This window comes from Triticum urartu, chromosome 2 (genome assembly GCF_003073215.2).
Source record: "Triticum urartu cultivar G1812 chromosome 2, Tu2.1, whole genome shotgun sequence".
Lineage (NCBI taxonomy): Eukaryota > Viridiplantae > Streptophyta > Magnoliopsida > Poales > Poaceae > Triticum > Triticum urartu.
This window is the reverse complement of record NC_053023.1, coordinates 565,688,726-565,710,394: the sequence shown is the minus strand read 5'-3', so window position 1 is coordinate 565,710,394 and position 21,669 is coordinate 565,688,726. Positions and strand designations below refer to the sequence as shown.

Below are 21,669 nucleotides of genomic sequence, written 5' to 3'. Positions count from 1 at the left end.
GGTCGGCCTATCTAGTCCGACGTGGCAGGCGCGCCCAAGCCTCCCCATATCCGCCCAACATATGAGCTGGATATGAGGGGTGCCGGTTAGCCCGGACGTATAGGGCCGGTATGAGGAGCCTATTTGGTTCAGTTTTTTTATCAGGTTGAGGCGCCCGACTATAGATGCTCTAAGGGATCGTGGCATGCGGTACAATGACGTGGAGGGTTGTTAGAGCATCTTCGAGAGCCGCCTTAAAGTAGGGCAATAAAAAGTTAGTTCGTTGAGTTTTAGGGCATCCGAATTTTTCTTCCACTCTGGCAACTTTACGGAAGGTAGAGTTAGGGATTTTAGGGTTGAGAGTGGAAAAGTTGACACATTTTTTTTGAAAAGGAGGATTTCCCCGGCCTCTGCATCGAAGCGATGCATGCAACCAACTTATTAACTAAAAGATCCAACAAGTATGTAGTACGACACAAAAACTCATCGAAAAATAAGTAAAGCGAGAACTCAAAGTCACAACCAGCAAAAATTAACCTAGATGCCTATACACATATCCAAACCAGTTGTAGGTCATCCTTGTTGTCCCTCTACAAAATCGTACATGCATTTTTCATCTCATACGACTCCTCCGTCAATTATTTCGAAGGGATCATTTCCTCGTTTCTCCGCCCTGAAGACTAACTAAGACCAATTAAGTCATGTTTTCATGTTCTAATTGAAACATTTTTCATTTATAATATAATATGACTAAAGGAGAAGATTGTTCTTTTACCAAACATATGCAGATCAGATCACGTCCCATAACAACAAGAAATATTTCTTGGTATCAATCCTCTTGCCCATCATCCTTTGAGAGTCAGAAGGATCTTTTTCGAGTTTCCATTTCTTCATTTGAAATTTGGGATCTTCTATCTTCGACTTATTTATTTTGGCTTTAATCTTTATTTATTTCATTTTGATTTTCTCCTCTTCCACTATCACCAAGGTACAACTTTGCATCAATAGATAACCTTTTCCTCCGTATGAATCTATATTATTTCAGCTTCAGTTTCTTCCAACAAATGATGTAAAATAGGGCACCACTGCTCCAACAGATGATGTATTCCATTGTGTCTGGCCTCCCTCGTCATCCTCACCGCCCGGTGGCTTTGGAAGCATCGAAACGACTGCGTATTCGATGGAGACCAGCCATCAATCTCACACATCTGCTCTAACATCAAGACGAAGCGCACCTTTGGACTAGGGTCGGCGCCACCGCGATCAGCAACATAATCCTAGAGAGTTAGACCGTGTTGTATCGAGAATGAGAAACCCCCTTCTGTTTTCTCGACGATCACTTCCATGCCTACTTGTGTACATGGCATAGTGCATAATTATAACCTCATGCTATAAAATACTTCTTCTATCAATGAAAGATACGCACCCTCTGCGCATTCGCGAAAAAAAGATCATAGAAATAGTTTCTTCAATTGCACCCACTTCTTTCGATCCTTCGGGCTCCTTCCTGTCGCCAGCTCCTCGGTGGACCTTCTCAACCCGGAGGTAGTCTTGCTCGGGGCTCCCATTGGAGAAGCAACGCCCGGTGTATTACATCGTCAATCGCTAAGGTACATGACATTCCAAATAAAGCATGTCAAATCCACAACTCATGTGATGTCACTACTTCAAGTATAATGGTGGCCTCTTTGGTGTGACCTTGGTACATCCCACGCAAACCTTTGGGGCAGTTCTTCCATTGCCAATGCAATCACTGAACTGAGCATACTTGGAAAACCTATTGCCTCTCCAATAGCCAGCAACCTTTCTGAATCTACACATTTAGTTCTCTTAGATACTCTACTCCAAACACCTCCGGCAGGCACGCGGGCAAACCTCATAGTGGTCTTTAGGCATGTGCTCTTCCCAATCTAGACCATCTCACCAATGACATCAATGACAGTACCAGGTGCAAGCATCCTCATAACAGCCATGCATTCCTGCTTAGTAGAGAATGATAGTTGTCTGCAACAATCCCTGGTGAGCTTGAAGTAGCGATCGTGTGCCTCCATTCCCTCCACCACGCGTAAGAATAATGGTTTGCGCATACGGAAGTGTCGACAAAACCATTAATCAGGGAAAGCCGGTTCGGGAGTAAACTAGTCCTTGTAGAGTACCCATGCTTCAGAGACCGTATCTCAGTTCAGAACTCTTCTCCCTTTGATCGGGCCCTTGAAGTTGAGAATGTGCTCAACCTTCCGGTCCATTTCCTGTTGGATGGTCATGGTCATCATCGTCTCGGCTTCTTCTCTAAAGACAACAAACCAAAGAACTCCTCTTGAATCAATTCATCAAGCTCAGTGGGTACATACTCCCCGTCCGATGAACCATCTGAATCCATCATTTTGCCTACAAAACAAACACGAAAAAAATGGTTGGGCAATGTGTCGAACACATAGAGGGAAAGCTGCAGTCTAAGAGTAGCCGGATGTACCGCGACGGCGTCCGGGCTGATAGGTACTGAGGGGAGGAGTGCTACGGCGGTGCTAGTGGCGCCAAGAGCTAAGTATGTCAACGGATCTAGAGAGGACCAGCGCGGACAAGGGAGAAGAGAAGAGAGGAACAAGGTCGAAGCGACAAGGTCGGGGGAGGGAGGAGATTGGTGCAATTTGAGGTGGGGTCGGCCTATCTAGTCTGACGTGGCGGACGCACTTGGGCCTCCCGTATCCGCCCAAGATATGAGCTGGATATGAGGGGTACCGGTTATCCCGGACGTATATGGCTGGTATGAGGAGCCCGTTTGGTTCATTTTTTTACCGGGTCGAGGCGCCCGACTATAGATGCTCTAAGGGATCGTGGCATGCGATAGGATGATATGGAGGGTAGTTAGAGCATCTTCGAGAGCCGCCTTAAAGTAGGCAACAAAAAGTTATTTCGTTGAGTTTTAGGGCATCCGAATTTTTCTTCCACTCTGGCAACTTTACGTAAGGCAAAGTTAGGGATTTGGGGGTTGAGAGTGGAAAAGTACACTTTTTTTGAAAAGAAGGATTACCCCCGGCCTCTGCGTCGAAGCGATGCATGAAGCCATCTTATTAACCAAAAGATCCAACAAGTATGTAGTACAATACAAAAACTCATGGAAAGATAAGTAAAGGGAACTCAAAGTCACAACCGACAAAAATTAACGTAGATGCCTATACACCTATCCTATTGTTGGACCGCCATGCAAACCGATTGTAGGTCATCCTTGTTGTCCCTTTACAAGATCGTACATGAAATTTTCACCTCATACAACTCCTCCGTCAATTATTTCGAAGGGATCCTTTCCTTGTTTCTCCGCCCTTCTTCCACTTCGCCCTGAAGACTAACTAAGACCAATTTAGTCATGTTTTCATGTTCTAATTGAAACATTTCTCGTTTATAATATGATTAAAGGAGAAGATTGTTCTTTCACCAAACATATACAAATCAGATCACGTTTTATAACAACAAGAAATCTTTCTTGGTACCAATCCTCTCGCCCCTCATTCTTTGAGAGTTAGAACAATCTTTTTCGAGTTTCCATTACTTCATTTGAAATTTAGGATCTTCTATCTTCCGACTTATTTCTTTTGGCTTTAATCCTTATCCATTTCATTTTGATTTTCTCCTCTTCCTCTATCACTATCCTCTAGGTACAACTTTGCATCAATAGATAACCTTTTCCTCTGTACCCCCTCCATCCAGTGAAAAGTGTACATATAAAAATTTTAGGACAAATTATGGAGTGGAGTAAAAAATGCATTGGAAAGGTGCAAGCCACCATCTCTCTCGTCTTTAGTTACCTAACCCCCAATGAACTAAGTGCATGTAGAAATTAAGGAGACCATGTGTAGAATGTTATTGGTCTTGATTACCGTGTGATGAGAGAGAAATATTTTTTACTACTTTAAAGTGCATTGGGAAGATAGAAGTACACTCTTTTGTGCACAAATTTTAAAGCCAAATGTACACTTTTCACCGGACAGAGAAAGTATGAATCTATATTGTCCCATTCCAGTTTCTTCCAACAAATGATGTAAAATAGGGCACCACTTCTTCAACAGATGATATAAACTAGGTATTACAATTGCATACACACTGAAGCAAATAATATCAAACTCGTCTTAAATGAATAAAAAACAAATAAAACACAAATAGTATAATCATAACATCAAATTCATCAATCCACAACATCAAATTCAACACAAATTGTTCATCATGCACAACTAAGTATGGCAATGGGTAGGGTATAGTGCGAGTACAAAAATCCCATACCCATACCCATGTTTCTCATGGGCGTAAAAACCTACCCATACTCTACCCATCAGGTAGATATCTGTGCCCATGCCCATACCCTACAGGTATCCATGCCTGATGGGTACCTATCGGGCAGATCAAATCAACATCGAAGGGTGGTGGCATAATTGCTAGTTTCATCTATAATGAAGGTGCCATCCACTGAGAGATTTCTATGGTTGGGGAATTGGTTATTGGGATGAGGATGGGGTGATGTATGAAGCTTAAACACATAGACTTGGCAGCTTAGAGTTTATAACAAATGTCGTGAGATAATCGGATAGGGCATGGGTATAGCCACAGACAGAAAAATATACCCATACCCTACCCATGACTAACCGAGTAGGGTTTGCGCACTACCATGGGTAGAAAAATATGCCTCATATGGGTCGGGTACCCATGCCCATGGATAAATTTGTCATTGTCACATACAACAACAAAGTTCATATGAGGGGATCGTGGCATGCGATAGGATGACATGGAGGGTAGTTAGAGCATCTTCGAGAGCCGCCTTAAAGTAGGCAACAAAAAGTTATTTCGTTGAGTTTTAGGGCATCCGAATTTTTCTTCCACTCTGGCAACTTTACGTAAGGCAAAGTTAGGGATTTGGGGGTTGAGAGTGGAAAAGTACACTTTTTTTGAAAAGAAGGATTACCCCCGGCCTCTGCGTCGAAGCGATGCATGAAGCCATCTTATTAACCAAAAGATCCAACAAGTATGTAGTACAATACAAAAACTCATGGAAAGATAAGTAAAGGGAACTCAAAGTCACAACCGACAAAAATTAACGTAGATGCCTATACACCTATCCTATTGTTGGACCGCCATGCAAACCGATTGTAGGTCATCCTTGTTGTCCCTTTACAAGATCGTACATGAAATTTTCACCTCATACAACTCCTCCGTCAATTATTTCGAAGGGATCCTTTCCTTGTTTCTCCGCCCTTCTTCCACTTCGCCCTGAAGACTAACTAAGACCAATTTAGTCATGTTTTCATGTTCTAATTGAAACATTTCTCGTTTATAATATGATTAAAGGAGAAGATTGTTCTTTCACCAAACATATACAAATCAGATCACGTTTTATAACAACAAGAAATCTTTCTTGGTACCAATCCTCTCGCCCCCTCATTCTTTGAGAGTTAGAACAATCTTTTTCGAGTTTCCATTACTTCATTTGAAATTTAGGATCTTCTATCTTCGACTTATTTCTTTTGGCTTTAATCCTTATCCATTTCATTTTGATTTTCTCCTCTTCCTCTATCACTATCCTCTAGGTACAACTTTGCATCAATAGATAACCTTTTCCTCTGTACCCCCTCCATCCAGTGAAAAGTGTACATATAAAAATTTTAGGACAAATTATGGAGTGGAGTAAAAAATGCATTGGAAAGGTGCAAGCCACCATCTCTCTCGTCTTTAGTTACCTAACCCCCAATGAACTAAGTGCATGTAGAAATTAAGGAGACCATGTGTAGAATGTTATTGGTCTTGATTACCGTGTGATGAGAGAGAAATATTTTTTACTACTTTAAAGTGCATTGGGAAGATAGAAGTACACTCTTTTGTGCACAAATTTTAAAGCCAAATGTACACTTTTCACCGGACAGAGAAAGTATGAATCTATATTGTCCCATTCCAGTTTCTTCCAACAAATGATGTAAAATAGGGCACCACTTCTTCAACAGATGATATAAACTAGGTATTACAATTGCATACACACTGAAGCAAATAATATCAAACTCGTCTTAAATGAATAAAAAACAAATAAAACACAAATAGTATAATCATAACATCAAATTCATCAATCCACAACATCAAATTCAACACAAATTGTTCATCATGCACAACTAAGTATGGCAATGGGTAGGGTATAGTGCGAGTACAAAAATCCCATACCCATACCCATGTTTCTCATGGGCGTAAAAACCTACCCATACTCTACCCATCAGGTAGATATCTGTGCCCATGCCCATACCCTACAGGTATCCATGCCTGATGGGTACCTATCGGGCAGATCAAATCAACATCGAAGGGTGGTGGCATAATTGCTAGTTTCATCTATAATGAAGGTGCCATCCACTGAGAGATTTCTATGGTTGGGGAATTGGTTATTGGGATGAGGATGGGGTGATGTATGAAGCTTAAACACATAGACTTGGCAGCTTAGAGTTTATAACAAATGTCGTGAGATAATCGGATAGGGCATGGGTATAGCCACAGACAGAAAAATATACCCATACCCTACCCATGACTAACCGAGTAGGGTTTGCGCACTACCATGGGTAGAAAAATATGCCTCATATGGGTCGGGTACCCATGCCCATGGATAAATTTGTCATTGTCACATACAACAACAAAGTTCATAACACATGCCATGAAACATACCCCCCCCCCTCCGCTGCTACAGAGAAGAAGTTCTCTCCCGTCGGCCACATCAGTGTTGTTCTCTTCTTCGGCCGGATTCACGCGGCTTGGTTGGGCCTCATGCATCCTACCAAACACGTAGTTAACATTTTTTTTCCCTAATTCACAACGACATGTATTTGAGTGTGTGTTTGACTAAAAAAAGTATTTGGGTGTGTGTTTGAGAAAAAGATCATAGAAATCGTTTCTTCCATTGCACGCATGGTGGTGGTCCTGCTCACAGATCATGAGTCTGTGATCTCCACCAACTCCAAAAGTCCAGCTATAAAACGGAAGAAAAAGAAATTCTGAAGCAACTAACTGCCAGTCAGCAACAATCGTCAGCTCAGCTCAACCTCAACCTCGGAAACGTCCCCGGAACGAACTGGCAATTCAGCAGGCGGAGGCCGACTCTTTCCCCCCGTCTCCCGGTTTCTATTTCCGTCCCCAACCACCCGCGACCCCCGCTTTCCATGGCCGCCGCGGCCGGATGATGTCTAGAAAGCCGCTCCTCCCCTGCCGCGGGCCCGCAGCCACCCCTCCCGCCCAGCTCCTCCTCCCAATCCGCCGCCTCCTCCTCCTCCCCCTCCCCCGCCGCCGCTCCTCCCCGCCGCCGCCGCCCGACCGACGGAGGCCCGCCATGGCCGGCGCCGGCCAGTCCGCGGCCCCCGCGGCGGCGGCGTCGGCCGGCGCCGGGGCCACCTCCTTCCATGTCGGCATGGTGCGGGTCGTCTCGTTCCTCGTCGGCGGCCTCAACTGCGCGGTGCTGCTGCTCGGCCTCTACCTCATCGACGCCGCGCTCCCGCCCGGCTGCGGCTGGGGGCTCGCGCTCGCCGCCGTGCCCGCCATGGCCGCCGTCCGGGTGCTCGCCATGCTCGGCGCCGCGCGGGCCCAGCACGCCACCGCGGATGCCATTGCTCGCCGCCACCTCGACGAGGCCGCCGCCTCCGTTGCCGAGGACGCCGTGGCCCGCCACGAGATCAGGGTGAGGCTCAATCAATCAAGCTCCTGTTGCTGGTTTGGTAGATTTGACCTTTCTGGTGGGTGGCCCCGCAAAAGTAGGATCCTCTCCGGTAGGTGCATTCCAGGTTGGATTATTCCTTCGGGTGATTTTACTTAGATTTCGATTGCTTAAAACGCAGGCCCTTGGGGTTTCTATGCATCTGTGAGTGGTTATGGTTGAGGATCGTTTCAGTTGCTCCGGTCATTGTTATGAATTACTAGCTTAGTTGTGATTTGTAAGGTGGGTTTGATGCAATTGTGGTGTAATTGATGGAAGATATCAGCTGGCAATGCTGCTATAATGGTGTGGCTTTGAATGAGCTTACAGTCTGGTAGTATTCCTCTAGTGATCAAAACTAGACAATAATGAGGTTGCAGTTTGTGGCTTTAGTTGAACTTACAGTCTGTTAAAAACTTGATTTGATGCACAAGTTTGATAGGACAAGTAAGTTTGAAATGCTCTTGATGAATGATAAGATATCATTGACGATTGTGGTACCCAACTTTGTTGTCGAACACAAGCGCACAAGATTATGTAGATTATTTGTCTTGTCAATCAGGGCTAACTTATTTTTTTAATTCATCCATGTCCAGCTCTGGTGCTAATTTAGTTCAAGCTCATTGCTGCTGCACGCTACCATATTTGATCGCCAACTGGGATTTCCCTAAGCCCCTCTAATGGGATTGATACCCTCTGCATCTAATTGGTTTTGTTGCTCTATTGATTGGGAGGTAGCTTTCGTTGTTATTAGGGTTAGTACTTAGTGCAAGTGGTATTTTGTCTCAAAATGCACAGCAAACTAACCACATTTGTCTACACCTTATGGATCATAATTCACTCGTGATCGCGTTGTTAACATGTTTTCCCACCAAACTCTTCCAGAGCAATGCTAACAGATCGAGCATTCCATGTTGAGGCTTGTCAATGAATTATCTAAGTATTTATATTCAGTTTTCCATGATTACACTCTGTCGGGGATAATAGGGCGGATATGAAGGGACGAAAAAGATGGGCTAAAGGAATTAAGAAAATAAGTAAACAGATTAATGACAGGATATGAACATTTATTAAAATGTGGTTGTTTAACTTGAATTTGATCCGAGAAGAGTATATTTTCTACCTATTTATCACATTGCTACTTCCATTTTGCTGAACAGGTGAGGTATAAACGCTGGTTGTGGTGGACTAGATTTGGTATGGCTGTTGGTGCATTGCAGCTGGTTGGGGCAATTTATCTCATGTTTGTCATTGTGAGAGATCTTCCCAACGAAAGAAAACCCACGTCCTGTTTCTTTGGTATGTTTGAGTTGGTTGATACCACTTATCAGTTGTATATTCTAGCTTTGAATCTTGCCCTTTCAAGACATTGTTTGCTATAAGCTCAGTACCAAGTAAACCTTGTTCATATAAAACATTTGTTGAATATATTTCTTTGGATTTTCTAGATGGTTTTTTTAGTTGAACAAGTACAAAGGGCATGCTACCTACTTTTTGTTGCACTTGGTGTCAATGTGAATATACTGAATTAATATTAGTAAATTATGCATTTTGAGGACTTGTATTTTATTCAGCGTCCACTTGCCTAATGTTTCTTTGCTTCCATATGTCTATCTTGTGCTCCAATAATTAGTTTGCCTTGCTTGTAATCTAGGACAGGATGGAGCTGAGCTGGTCTCCAGACGAGCATTAATTGCTTTGTTTCTTATCCTTTCCTGGGTTGTGGTCGTCCTTCAGTGCTTCACGGGTTCTGATGTATTGAGATGGCGATCATTCTATGCGACACATGATATGGCATGGAAAGCTCATTACAGGGAAGTGTTTGATCATGGAATTCGTGAGGCTTTGTGCTGCCTAGGACGTGCAAAGTATCTGTAAGTCTATATCCAGTCATTTTACACTGTGAGGTTTCAATATTAATATATCTGTTTACTCTAGTTCCTCTTATGTGCTGATTTAGAGCCGTATTGGAAGAAGATGAGGTATATTCTGTGGCAAGACTTCTGGGTGAATTGGTTGCATATCGTGCTTCTGGGACTGGCCATTTGGAACTGTTAGCAGGTTGGCTCTCCGTCTTGGTAATTTCATATCAAATATATGTTCAAAGATGTGCATGAATACACTGAAAGTTTGATATCTACCTGCCCAAAGATGTGCATAGCCATATCAGTACTTCATCCAGTAAAGAATATATAAGTTCTACTACCATAATCCAACATATAATTCACCTTTTGGTAATCATCTGTTTGCAGTATGCACTTTAAGTGTGTGCAATCTGTCCAGTGTCCACTTCCACCTCAAAAACACGACTTCTATATAAAACCAAATAACTTGAATATTTTTAATTCCTATCCCTTGACCCAGAAAACTGGAGGAGAAAATGTTCTTATAAGTAATCGAGCTTTGGTCAGACATATATAAGACTTTAACTTTGTATTTCAGATGATGGTGACTTTGTTGCACAAATTTAGAATACACAAACGATAATATTGTAATTGCATATATTTGAAGTTGGCTGCAATTTGTTTTCTACACAGAGTACAGGTGGGCTTGGTGCCATTTACTTGATAGAAAATGTAAAACCTGTAACATTTCAGAAAGAATACCAGAAGAAAATGATGCTCAGACTGTAGCTCCATGGTCACCCTTTTCTCCTGTCTCCTAATTCAAGTAGTTGCCTTCTTATACTGGTTAGGCTAGGCAGCTCCCTTGCTATTAACCATAGATGGGTAAGTCCAAAAGGACATGGATTTACCCCTAGTATTATATTATGTGCTCCATTAGTATTAACAGTATAATAAAGATCTCTTCTATGGTATGTATTATAGGGCTTGCTCTATTGCAGAAGCATGGGAATTTGCCTGATTTGCAAACTGACCTTGTGGAGGCACCTCATAAGCTTATGCGAGAAGCTGCTGTTCTCCATCCTTTTGCTGAAGCATGTTACACGGTTGGACACTATCTAACTGGGACATATTTCCTATGCATGCCTGCTTTGTATGACATGGAAAGGTATAATTGTAGGGGCCACTTCTTGATGTCGGAAGAAACCCCATTTTGTTTCCATGCGCATGGGTTTATCGACAAGGCGTTTTAACTCCATGGGCGCGCCTAAGGTATATTTACCATGTCTTTTCTCAGTTGTCTGTTGATTCTCAAACTTCCCTCGTTTTCTGTTATTACTTTGTGATCTTATTTTCGGCAACTTTATCTGGAAAAATCCGAAAGAGGAAAATAACTGACAACCCCAATTGGATGTTAGAACTGAGCTATGAAATTGGGAACTGGAATTGTGTCTTTCAAATATCAGATGTTTGAATGCTGTTGGAATTTGGAACTGGAACATAACTGGGTGAGGTGAGGTCTCTCCCATAGAGTCGTCGCCCTCTGGATCTTGCAGAATCAGGTTTCACTGTTTCAGGCACTCAAACCTCGAAGGCCACGACCACCATGGGTTCCCAGCTGACTGGGCATCCTTGCCCACCGCCGCCGCTGGCATTCAGCGGTCGTTGCCCTTTTTTGCCCACCACTGCTGTCGACTGTGCCACCACCGTGGGGTCCTTGCCCATCGTCGCCGCCAGTGGTGCTGCTTCCCCTAATCTCTGGCGAATGTGCTCCATGCCAGACAGCGGCGGCCACGCCGTGATATCCCTGGTGCACCACACAACGTTGAGCAGGATGTGTGGTTGTCCGTGTTTGGCAGGCCAAGGACGTCAGCACGTGTGTGACCCAGCTAGCATCCAAGACTTAGCCGCCTGTGTGATTCCATTCCATTTCTTTGGCAGCCAAACATGATTTGGATTTGGATGGTACTCCATTTCTGTACTCTTGTTTCCATACTGACTAAACAGATAATTTGATTTGCGAACCCATTTGATATCTTCTTGAAATTGCATTGGACCTCCATTTCTCCAAACCCAGTTCAGTTCTGACATCCAAACAGATCCTTAGTGAATTAAGCTAAATTGTACTGTTCTCTTTGTCCTCACTGGTCTGAAGTAGAAAATTCTTGTTATACACTAGCGTTCTTAATCTAAATCAATGTTGTATGCACATCTTCGTGATTTGTTGATCTGTGGTATTTCCCTAAAAGCAGAACAGTTTATGCTGTTCGTTACTTACATAACAGTTACTACATACCAATCTCTGTTCAGGCGTCCTGCACTTGATGGTGATAACTGGTGGCGAGGGCATGCTGCAGCTTTCCTTAGATTTGTTAATATAGCACCTACAGCACTTGTTCGAGGCCGTGTTCGTCAGGTAATGCCATATTGATGTCGAATAAAAGTGGGATGGCGTAATTATTTTAACCATTTACAAATAGCATTGGTAATATAATCTATGTTTCTCTGCTGACACCTCTTTTCATTTTGCACTCATTTACATTTAGCTGACCCTTGGCGACCAGTTTCTGTATTCTGCTTATAATTGGTGGTTGTTTTTTGTGATTTTTTGGGGATTGATTCGTCCTTTTAGAGCATACTAATAGTCTAATATACATCATCTAACTACCCTGAGTAGCTGAGAACCTGAAATTGGTCTGAATGATCCATTGTGTTTGCTATTATGTGCTGAATTTTTCATAAGACTGATTCACTTCAAGCAAGGCATCATGGCACAGTTAAAAATGTGGCAGAGAAAATAACGCGTTGAAATCTTTTAGGAGTATCTGATGATCACCTTTTTTCAACGATGCAGAGCAAGCGTGAAGCTGCTTACTTTGTTGTGGTCCTCCATGACAAAAAAACTGTTCTTATTGGGGTGCGTGGGACAGAGACACCAGAGGATCTCATAACTGATGGACTATGCAGAGAATGTGCTTTCACTATGGAAGATTTGGATGGACTAGTAAAGTACGTTCGTCTTAATAGCCACCTATTCTGTTCTTACTTATCCATTTCTAATTATAGTGTTCAAAATAGTTTGTTTACATTGTGACCACCTGCTCTGAGAGAACACATGTGAAAGGTCTATTTTGCCTTTTGGTTCAAAGACATGCTCCAGTTTATTGCTCCTTTGCTCCATACATGGTGCTGCTAGACCTTTGTTTTTTTTTTCCATTTTGCACTGTGCACCGATTTTAGCCATGTTGAATAAATCCACATTATGTGATGTTTGAACTTGTTAGGTTGTGGCGTCCTTAATTTGTAAGGTTGAACTCTGATAGCCTTACATAATGGAGGAGTATTTGAATTAAAAATGATGAACCAGATGCGTTAAAACAATGGCTAATCTTGGCGCACAATTGTAAAATGAATGAAAGAATGAAGGACCCGGTCAGACCATGAACAGAGCAAAGGAAAATAAGTTGGACCATATCCTGAACCAAAAGGCAACATACACTTTTCACGTGTGTTCCCTCTCCTATTAGCTCAAGAAATAATGTTTGAGTGATTCCTGTGTGCTCTGGTAATTAACCCGGATTTTGCAGTGGTACTGAGCAGTTGCCACAAAATAAGTGTCCCATAGCCAATTTTCCCTTAATGTGTAGGCTGTGGCTAGTGTTTGTAGCCTCAGCTTTGGAGATTGGTTGCCATAGCACATAGGATTAGTATCTAAATTTTTATAAACGTAAAATTTGGTCCAAGAATTTTAATTTTATTGATTTTGATCGTTGAACTCCTTTTTCATTCTATACAAATTTATTTTTTAATTTCACATACTTTTCCATCATTACCAGCTTCCCAACTATTGCATAGCTGGTTGTTTGCACAGTTAAACAAAATGGATATTGTGGTGCTTTAGATTAATATATTATTAGGGTTTATGATAAAATACAGTTACTGTAGCAGTGAAATTTTGGTGAAAAGGCTCATGTAGCGCTTTGAAACATCATGATTGCCGTAGTCCATAATGCTGCCCGTAAGCTCGTGGTATGGTAAGGTAAATCAGATAATTGGACTTAGTGACTTAGTGTGGAATTATATTTCAGTAGAGAAACTGATGCAAAGAATAAGTTGAATAGAGTTGAGGAGCCAACTTAGAGGTTTGAGACCATTTAAGTGGACTAGGGTGATATCCCGTATCCACAACCCCTTTTGTTTTTCAACTTTGCTAATTTTTATCTTCAGTAGTGAACTATTGCCTGTAACTATGAGGGAGAGAGTTATTTCTACATTCCCGCACTATGGACATGGTGGTATTGTAGAGGCTGCTCGGGAGCTTTTCATGCAACTCAACAACTGCACAGGAGGTTTGTTTTTTCAAATAAAATGTTTATAACTTAGTTTAGTCCAGCAATTCAAGTTCCGGTATCTGAAATGGCTTAATCATGCTCGTGTCTGCTTTCTGTAAATACCTTGTAATCTTATATACTGCATGTTTCAGTATATTTCACTGTATTAACTATACTATGCTTAAACATGCTGGGTACAGTGCTGGTACAAAAAGTATGCTAACTTTAAAGTTGTACTAAATCTCCGACAAGTAATATGGATCGGGGGGAGTACTAATTTTGGAACCATGCCATCCAATTGTTATTGGCTAATAGTAGTATTTTTTAATTTTCTTCTGTATCATTATTTGATTTGGTTTGCAACATAACTATACTGCTCGTTACATTTGATTTCGTTTTTACCAAACTATCACCTGGGATTGGAAGACTAGATGCAATATGTGTATTTATTGACCACTTTACGTGAAAGAATATTTGTGGTGATTAATCTGTTCTCTCTCTCTTAGATAATGGCAACTCAGAAAACACGTCCTCCAAAAAACTTGGATTTCTGTCTATGCTAGTCCAGGAGGGCAGTGAGTGTCATGGATATAAAATTCGTCTTGTTGGACATTCTTTAGGAGGCGCTGTTGCTACAGTCCTAGGAATGATGGTAAAACATGTTGGACCGTCACTATTATTTGCGTACACATTTTTTGTTAATTATATTCCTTTTCCACTGTCATTCTTATTTTAACTTCCTGGGAACTGAACTGTAGCCCAATGGTGACCATGCAGTTGTGTCACTCCACCCACCAGGGTACTCCTGTTAGGCGAATTAAGCTCTCGGTTACTTAATGACGAAACTTTATATGCATATAAATCTTTGATCAACACATATGATTTCACTTGCTGTTTTCTACTCCCTCCGTTTTTATTTACTCCGCATATTAGTTTTGGTCAAAGTCAAGCTTTACAAACTTTGACAAAGTTTATAGACAAAAATATTAACATATACAATAACAAATCAATACCATTAGATTCATTGTTGAATGTACTTCCACTTCATATAGATTTGTTGTGCTAAATATTTATATTCTTTTCTATAAATTTGGTCAAACTTTATAAAGTTTGACTTCAGTCAACTCTAATATGCGGAGTAAATAAAAACGGAGGGAGTACCTCTGTTCATGATCTGTTTTATATCCTACCTGTAGATGCTGATCAGTGGCTTTTCAAAGCTTAACTTGTTCTTGGACAGCTTTTTGGCAGATACCCAGATGTGCATGTGTATGCTTATGGCCCACTTCCTTGTGTGGATTTGACAATAGCTGAAGCCTGTTCACAGTTTGTTACCACGTAAGAGTAAACTGGAAGCTGTTTTGTAGCCTGATTTATCCATGGAACTTCCATCCTTGATGTGATGTCCTCTTAACAAGGTTTATTAGCATCTTTAGCTGATTGTTTCCTCTTCCTTGCAGCATTGTAAACAACGACGAATTTTCTTCTCGCCTTTCAATCAACTCAATCCTCAGGCTACGATCTGCTGCAATAAGTAGTCTTTCAGATAACTCTCCAGATGATACAGCAATGATACAAAAACTTGCTCGCAGAATTTTGAATGCAAACAAGTATCATGAAAGGCGGTCTACACACCAGGATGCATTATGCAATACTGAGCCAGACCTTCAAGATTTGCAAAATGGCTTTGGTGCTTACAATGGACCCAGTTCATCCATAGACGAGCCCAGAAGCTATCGAAGCCTACAAATTGATCAGGATGTCCGGAGGATTCCACTTGATGGGCATGATTCCGGTTTGGAAGAGGCTCAGACATCTTCTGGGGAAATACTTGTTGAGTCTCGAGAGATGTTTCTTGCAGGCTTAATTATTCATGTGGTGCGGAACAGAAGAAGCCTCTTTCCTCTTTGGAAATGCTGGAACCCTCAGGAAGCTGAACAACCATATAAAGCTGTTTTTGCGAAAAGAGAGAACTTCAGGGATATTGCTGTTACTCCTTCTATGTTCATGGATCACTTACCATGGAGGTAAAACTGAAATTGTTTTTAACGAACTACAGCTAAGACTGTGCACTGCAGGCAGTTTAGTAAAGCCATTAACCTCTTACAGTCATACCTGATATAGTAGCAAATGCTTTGTACCTAGTAATTGGACTGTTACTACCTTTCTCAGGGAGGATATAGCATACACAGACCATTATCCATAGAAATGACATAACTTTCAACGAAAAGGCCATAAAACCATAGTCAGGTCCCATTACACTGTCGTGTCAAATATGCATCTGAATCGGATGCATGTTTGTTAGACCCGTGTCTCAGTCAAATAACACTGACACCTTGGCCCTTTTATTGTACCAACTTGCCAGTACAGATTGAATTGCACTAGCATGTGACGTTAATTGGCCCAAATTGTAGCAGCACTACTGGGCTAACCTTTTCTGATGAGAAGCAAGTGCACAAGATGAAGGGCGGTGCTATCCGTGTGTAGGCCGTGCCTGGGGTGGGTCTTAGAGCAAATTTCTGATGGAGGGTAGTACATTCTGTCTCATGTCAAATTCAAAGCCATTGCTCTCTCATGTCAAATATGCTACTAGGTCCGAGTAACAGATACATGTGTTTCTAAGCTCATCTCATTGGATAGTTTTTCCCTTAGGCAAAAGGCGACATTGGAGTTTGTTAGGACTAGAAGCAACATGTTTAACAACTGCTGACAATTGAAGTGCATAGCTTTGCTTACACCATACTTCACCCTTTTTCCTTAGCTGCATTTAAAGGCTGCAAACTCAGTTGCTATGCATCTGCACTGATTTATTCGCCTAAAGTTATGCTAACATCTTATGCTTTTGAAACCATATTTCACCCTTTTTCCTTAGCTGCATTTAAAGGCTGCAAACTCAGTTGCTATGCATCTGCACTGATTTATTCGCCTAAAGTTACGCTAACATCTTATGCTTTTGAAACCATACTTCACCCTTTTTCCTTAGCTGCATTTAAAGGCTGCAAACTCAGTTGCTATGCATCTGCACTGATTTATTTGCCTAAAGTTACGCTAACATCTTATGCTTTTGAAACCATACTTCACCTTTTTTTCCTTAGCTGCATTTAAAGGCTGCAAACTCAGTTGCTATGCATCCGCACTGATTTATTCGCCTGAATTTACGCTAACATCTCATGCTTTTGGAACCAGGTGTCGGTTTGCTATGCAGAGAATTCTGGAAGGCCAACCGTCACAGCGTTTAGCTAATTCTGATTCATCTGTACAACATTTAGTCTGACCAGGGCAAAAATTTGCCATCCATGCTCGAAGACTATTTGAGGAACAAGTCATCCTATGCTGCAATCATGTTTTTATAACCTGCAGCTATTTCTCTGTATACAAGATGTATGTCTGGCGATGGTTCCGCTCTAACATTGTGCTGAGCTTATTGACACTGCCAGACTGCCTGGGCATGGGCATGCACCAAACGGTGATGTACTCTCTGGCTGAAAGGAAATCTGATGACTTCATGCACAGCAATACAACACATCAATCAACAATATCCTCTACCCATCTACTTGCACTGGCAGGGTGCTGCATTGATCGGTGGTGCCTTGCTAGCACCTGATTGTTCTCATTCATTTTTTTTTTTGCAGCAGCGCCTGCTTGTTCATATCCATTTTTTCAATTCATGCCAACATGTACATATTTACACAGCAGAGATAGCTAGATTTACCGACTAACAAGTGACAATAAAAATGTGGTTGTTTTAACCTAGAGGTTAATAAAACACTCTGACAGTTCTGTCGCCGAGCATTTGTCAGTTTGCAGATACTTTCTCTTCCCAGAAGATGTGTTGCGGATTTCTTGTGATGTTTCATGGCCAAAGCAAGTAAGATGTTACTAAAGTTGTACTAAATCAGTGACACTTATTTTGGAATGGAGGGAGTATGCAGTATCCATCGAATATGTACGTAACGTACTTCATCTTCAGAGACATTAATCAGGGCGCTTCCATTGCATACTTGCTTTATCTGCCAGTAATCGAAAAGGAGAACCTATATTTATATTTGGACGAAGGATCACAAATCTTTTATGTCGGTTGTCCTTTAGTTGCTTGGATGCCATCTTAAGTATCGGTTGTCCTTTAGTTGCTTGGATGCCATCTTAAGTATCGTGAGTACTTACCGCTGATCGATTTGTCCCCATTAATTAATTAACCTTGTTTCACTCGTTTACTTTAAACATCAAACTGTGACTTGCAGACTTATCTCATGTTGTTGCTCTGTGCAATCGTACGTCCCTCTTTAAATGAACGCACAGACGCACGATCGATGCCATGCATGCACACTCAGACCGCCACAGTGCTTGTTAGTTAGTTCAGCAACGGAATTGAGGGACCTGTCCCGCCGTTGCCCTGGTGGAAACGGAACATGGAACGTGCGGCGGCGGCAGCCTCGTGAATGCGCCGTGCCAAATGACAGCGCACGCACGCCCGCCCGCCCTACGGAAGGGCGAGTTGCTGCAGCAAGGGAACCATCGGAATGAGTAGCCTCCCAGTTCGACATTGAACCATGCATCAGCATGGCTGTGCATTACAGCGCGCGGACGCCCACCATGTGCTCGTTTTATGCTTGGTGATCCGCACATATGGCTTCAATGTGCACGCACAGTGTCTTGGGTTCTTGGCGCCGCGCGCACGCACAGTGCGGCCCGTTGCTCTCCTCAAATTAACACCTCCAAAGTTGGCGGGAAGCGGCACCGACCGAGACACGAATGAATGAGTGCCGCCTGATTGTGATTCGGCCTCCGTTCGTGCGTAGGCTGATGGGCATGGTTAATCAGGCACCGAATCCGGATCAGGACCAGCACCAGCCAACGCGTCGCGTGCATGCTATGCGTGGTAGCGACCGACGGAGACGGCACGGGCACGCTTGGGACGTGGGAGTTGCAACCCCAACTGCTCCCCTCAGTCCCGCTTCTCGCTCGCCCGCTTTGTCCCAGGCTCCCAGCTCGCGAGCAGGTCAACGCTAGTGCCTACGCCGCTGCAGTAATAAGCTCGTGGCTCTTTCAGTTTCCTCCTGCAAAATGACGGAGCCAGCCTTGGAAGTGATAAGTACTGCCTAGGTCCGGAATTAACCGTCGCGTGAAACGAGTGTATCTAGTAGACACACGAGAGGTTGTAGTAGGGAAATTAGCAGCCATTGTTCTGTTCGTTGGCTCCGTTCCCTTCCACGGAATTCTGCAGGTGGTACGGAGAGCTTCACACATGAAGGCTCGACTTTAACGCGCGGCCATCCTATTCACGAGATTTCCATGAGCTGTGAGCTGAGTAGTGGCCGTCCGTTCCCTCTAGACCTGGCAGGTTTGCTGCATGCATCATCCATGATCCCCAACAGAGGAAAGGAAAAAAGGTTTCTTTTCTTTTACTAATAATAAGCGAGCTGGATCACAACCAAACCTGCATGGCCTCTGTGGTTTAGCTATCAACAGTCAGTCTTTTCTCATGCATTGCGATGGCGGCTTGCATCCTCAACCTCAAAGCCAGGTCGCTTTCGCTCTCCTCTTTTCTCATGCATGGCGGCTGCCCGCACTCAACTTGCTGCAGCAGCGAGTACTTTTGCTGTTTCTTTTTCACTTTTCACGGGCTCCCCGCCCGCATGGGTCTGGTCGTGGTCCGACAACAGCCAGGTTAATAGCGACCGAAGCCTAATTATTATACTATTAGGATGGGATAGATGATTGGTCAATGATCACAGACCTTGCAACCATGTCCTTAATTTGTACTCCCTCCGTTTTTTTTACTCCACATATAAGATTTGGACAAAGTCAAACTATACAAAGTTTGACCAAATTTATATAAAAAATATATGAACATCTACAATACTAAAACTATATAGTATGAAAATACATTTCATGGTGCATCTGATAATATTGATTCCATATTGTGAATGTTTATAGTTTTTAATATAAAGTTAGTCAAACTCTACAAAGCTTGACTTTGATCAAACCTTATATGCAGACTAAGAAGAAACGGAGAGAGTACTACTACTTGCTACCAATAGGTTCTCTCACTAAATATGTTCTACTACCTACTAGGAGATCAGAATTTATCAGCCCTCTTTTGTCGTTGATAATATGAGGCCATACAGATGCAGAGGCTAGCACAAGACCACTACCAGCATGCATGGAATACAGTAGTACCACGACTATATTCTATGAATCATGTATATCTAAGAGATTCATCCCCGACTATTCTATTTATCTTGACATGCAAGCTATCTATATCATCAAATAGATTCACCAATTTAAAATGCTTTCCCGCTAATTCTTCGTGTGCATGCTCCCACTAACTCTTCATGCGCATGCAGTCTACCACAAATAATCATTAACTATTTTTCTTGTGCACTCTCAAGCATTACTCTAAACAATATTCCATCCAAACAAATTATTTACATTTACTTATACTATGTTTCATAGACTTTCTCATGTTTTAAACATCAAACTATTTATTAAAAGTTCCGCAGTAACGCGCGAGATATCATCTAGTTTTCTAAAAACAACGTCATTTCCCGTAGTGAACTGTCAACATGATTGAGAGAAAGTGTCCCGATAGTTCAGTCTCTCTTTTGCCTTTGTAAATGCGTTAGAACATCATACGCCATTGGAAAGTTGAGTGATGCTTTGTAGCGACTTGTGTCTCGGGGTCGAGGAATCTCTAAACGCATCCTCTGAGTGGAGGGAAAAAGTTGTGACCAATAATTGATGCATCAACTATGAGTCACCTCATACAATATGCCCACTCCACTCTCTAGACAAGCGCAGTAGAAGCGTGCAAAGATGATGTCAGGAGAGACTTATGCAAGTCCCCACAATCCAGGGTAACATAGATTATCTTCTCTTCTCGCCAATCTATTGATCAAAGTTGGTTCTTGTTGCACTTGCAGTTTACACCTATAGTTTAGTCCGTCACGGATGCACTCACGGATGTAGGCATATGATTAGTGCCACAGGGAAGGAATAATTTGACCATGGAGAAGCTAAAGCAGCTGAGATCCCCCACAACCTAATATTGTGTAAAGAAAAGAGCATCTGTCTGGATCATGTCACCTGGCTGCCGTCCGGATCGATCGATCATGTCACTAATAGTATAGTAGTTTTCCTTTAAACTATGTGTAATCAGAGAGTAGGGGTCATCAACCTTGTGTGTGTTCGATCTCATTAGAAAGATGCTCTTTTGTTTTGTTTTGTTCCTAAATTGCTTTTGGACCATTTGGTCACGCGATGGACCCGTCTTTCAAAAGAGAGGGACGAAAAAGAAAAAGAAGAAAAAGCGAGGAGATACGGACTTTTTTCCCCCCGCTTGATTAGTCGATTCATCATGTGGCCTACAGTGGATTAGTTATGAGAAGAGAAATTAAGAGCCCCCACAAACTAACCCACGAGAAACGACACGACAGGACACGAGACAAACGAGCAACTTGTGTGGCGCTGCTTCATGTCCGTCATTCCTGACCGCCCTATCGGCAAATAGGAGGACGAGACTTGCATGCTCCCCTGACGTGTGCCCATCCATACTCTTACGTACGTGGTTTGATTTAATTGGAATAAAATAAGGTCTGACCCCATCCCCTTAAAATCAGGGGAAGATAATTAGATTAGAAAGAAAAAAGAAAAAAATAATCGTAAAATGAAATGTAAGTACGGATGGAAGCATGAAAAGGGAGCAGGCAAACAGGATCCAAACTGTGGTGCGCGCGTTCCCCTCCCCTCGATCGACTTTGTGCATGACCTGAGTCGTCCGTGAGCACAGTGCGTTCTCTGTTGCTGACTCCTG

At 42.5% G+C, this 21,669-nt stretch overlaps 1 protein-coding gene across 2 annotated transcripts; it reads left to right on the top strand.

Moving 5' to 3' along the window:
- Positions 1–7,000: 7,000 nt before the first annotated feature.
- LOC125538806 (diacylglycerol lipase-beta-like) lies at positions 7,001–17,648 on the top strand. Of its 2 annotated transcripts, none has more exons than XM_048702095.1 (13): positions 7,001–7,666; positions 8,842–8,980; positions 9,336–9,555; positions 9,642–9,742; positions 10,510–10,631; positions 10,706–10,797; positions 11,836–11,941; positions 12,380–12,534; positions 13,756–13,874; positions 14,363–14,508; positions 15,097–15,194; positions 15,317–15,883; positions 17,043–17,648. In XM_048702095.1, the coding sequence occupies exons 1-13, from the start codon at positions 7,172–7,174 to the stop codon at positions 17,128–17,130; spliced, it is 2,448 nt and encodes an 815-aa protein (XP_048558052.1). In that variant the 5' UTR covers positions 7,001–7,171; the 3' UTR covers positions 17,131–17,648. The 2 variants fall into 2 exon arrangements, with proteins under 2 accessions (XP_048558052.1, XP_048558051.1); XM_048702094.1 differs by having other exon boundaries at positions 13,753–13,874.
- Positions 17,649–21,669: the final 4,021 nt, after the last annotated feature.

Excerpts from the sequence above, each read along its gene's own strand:
- LOC125538806 (XM_048702094.1), top strand. The coding sequence starts at position 7,172 with ATGATGTCTAGAAAGCCGCTCCTCCCCTGCCGCGGGCCCGCAGCCACC. Across the intron at positions 10,632-10,705 it reads TTGCTGAAGCATGTTACACG|GGGCCACTTCTTGATGTCGG; the intron begins GTTGGACACTAT and ends GTATAATTGTAG. Across the intron at positions 14,509-15,096 it reads CTACAGTCCTAGGAATGATG|CTTTTTGGCAGATACCCAGA; the intron begins GTAAAACATGTT and ends GTTCTTGGACAG.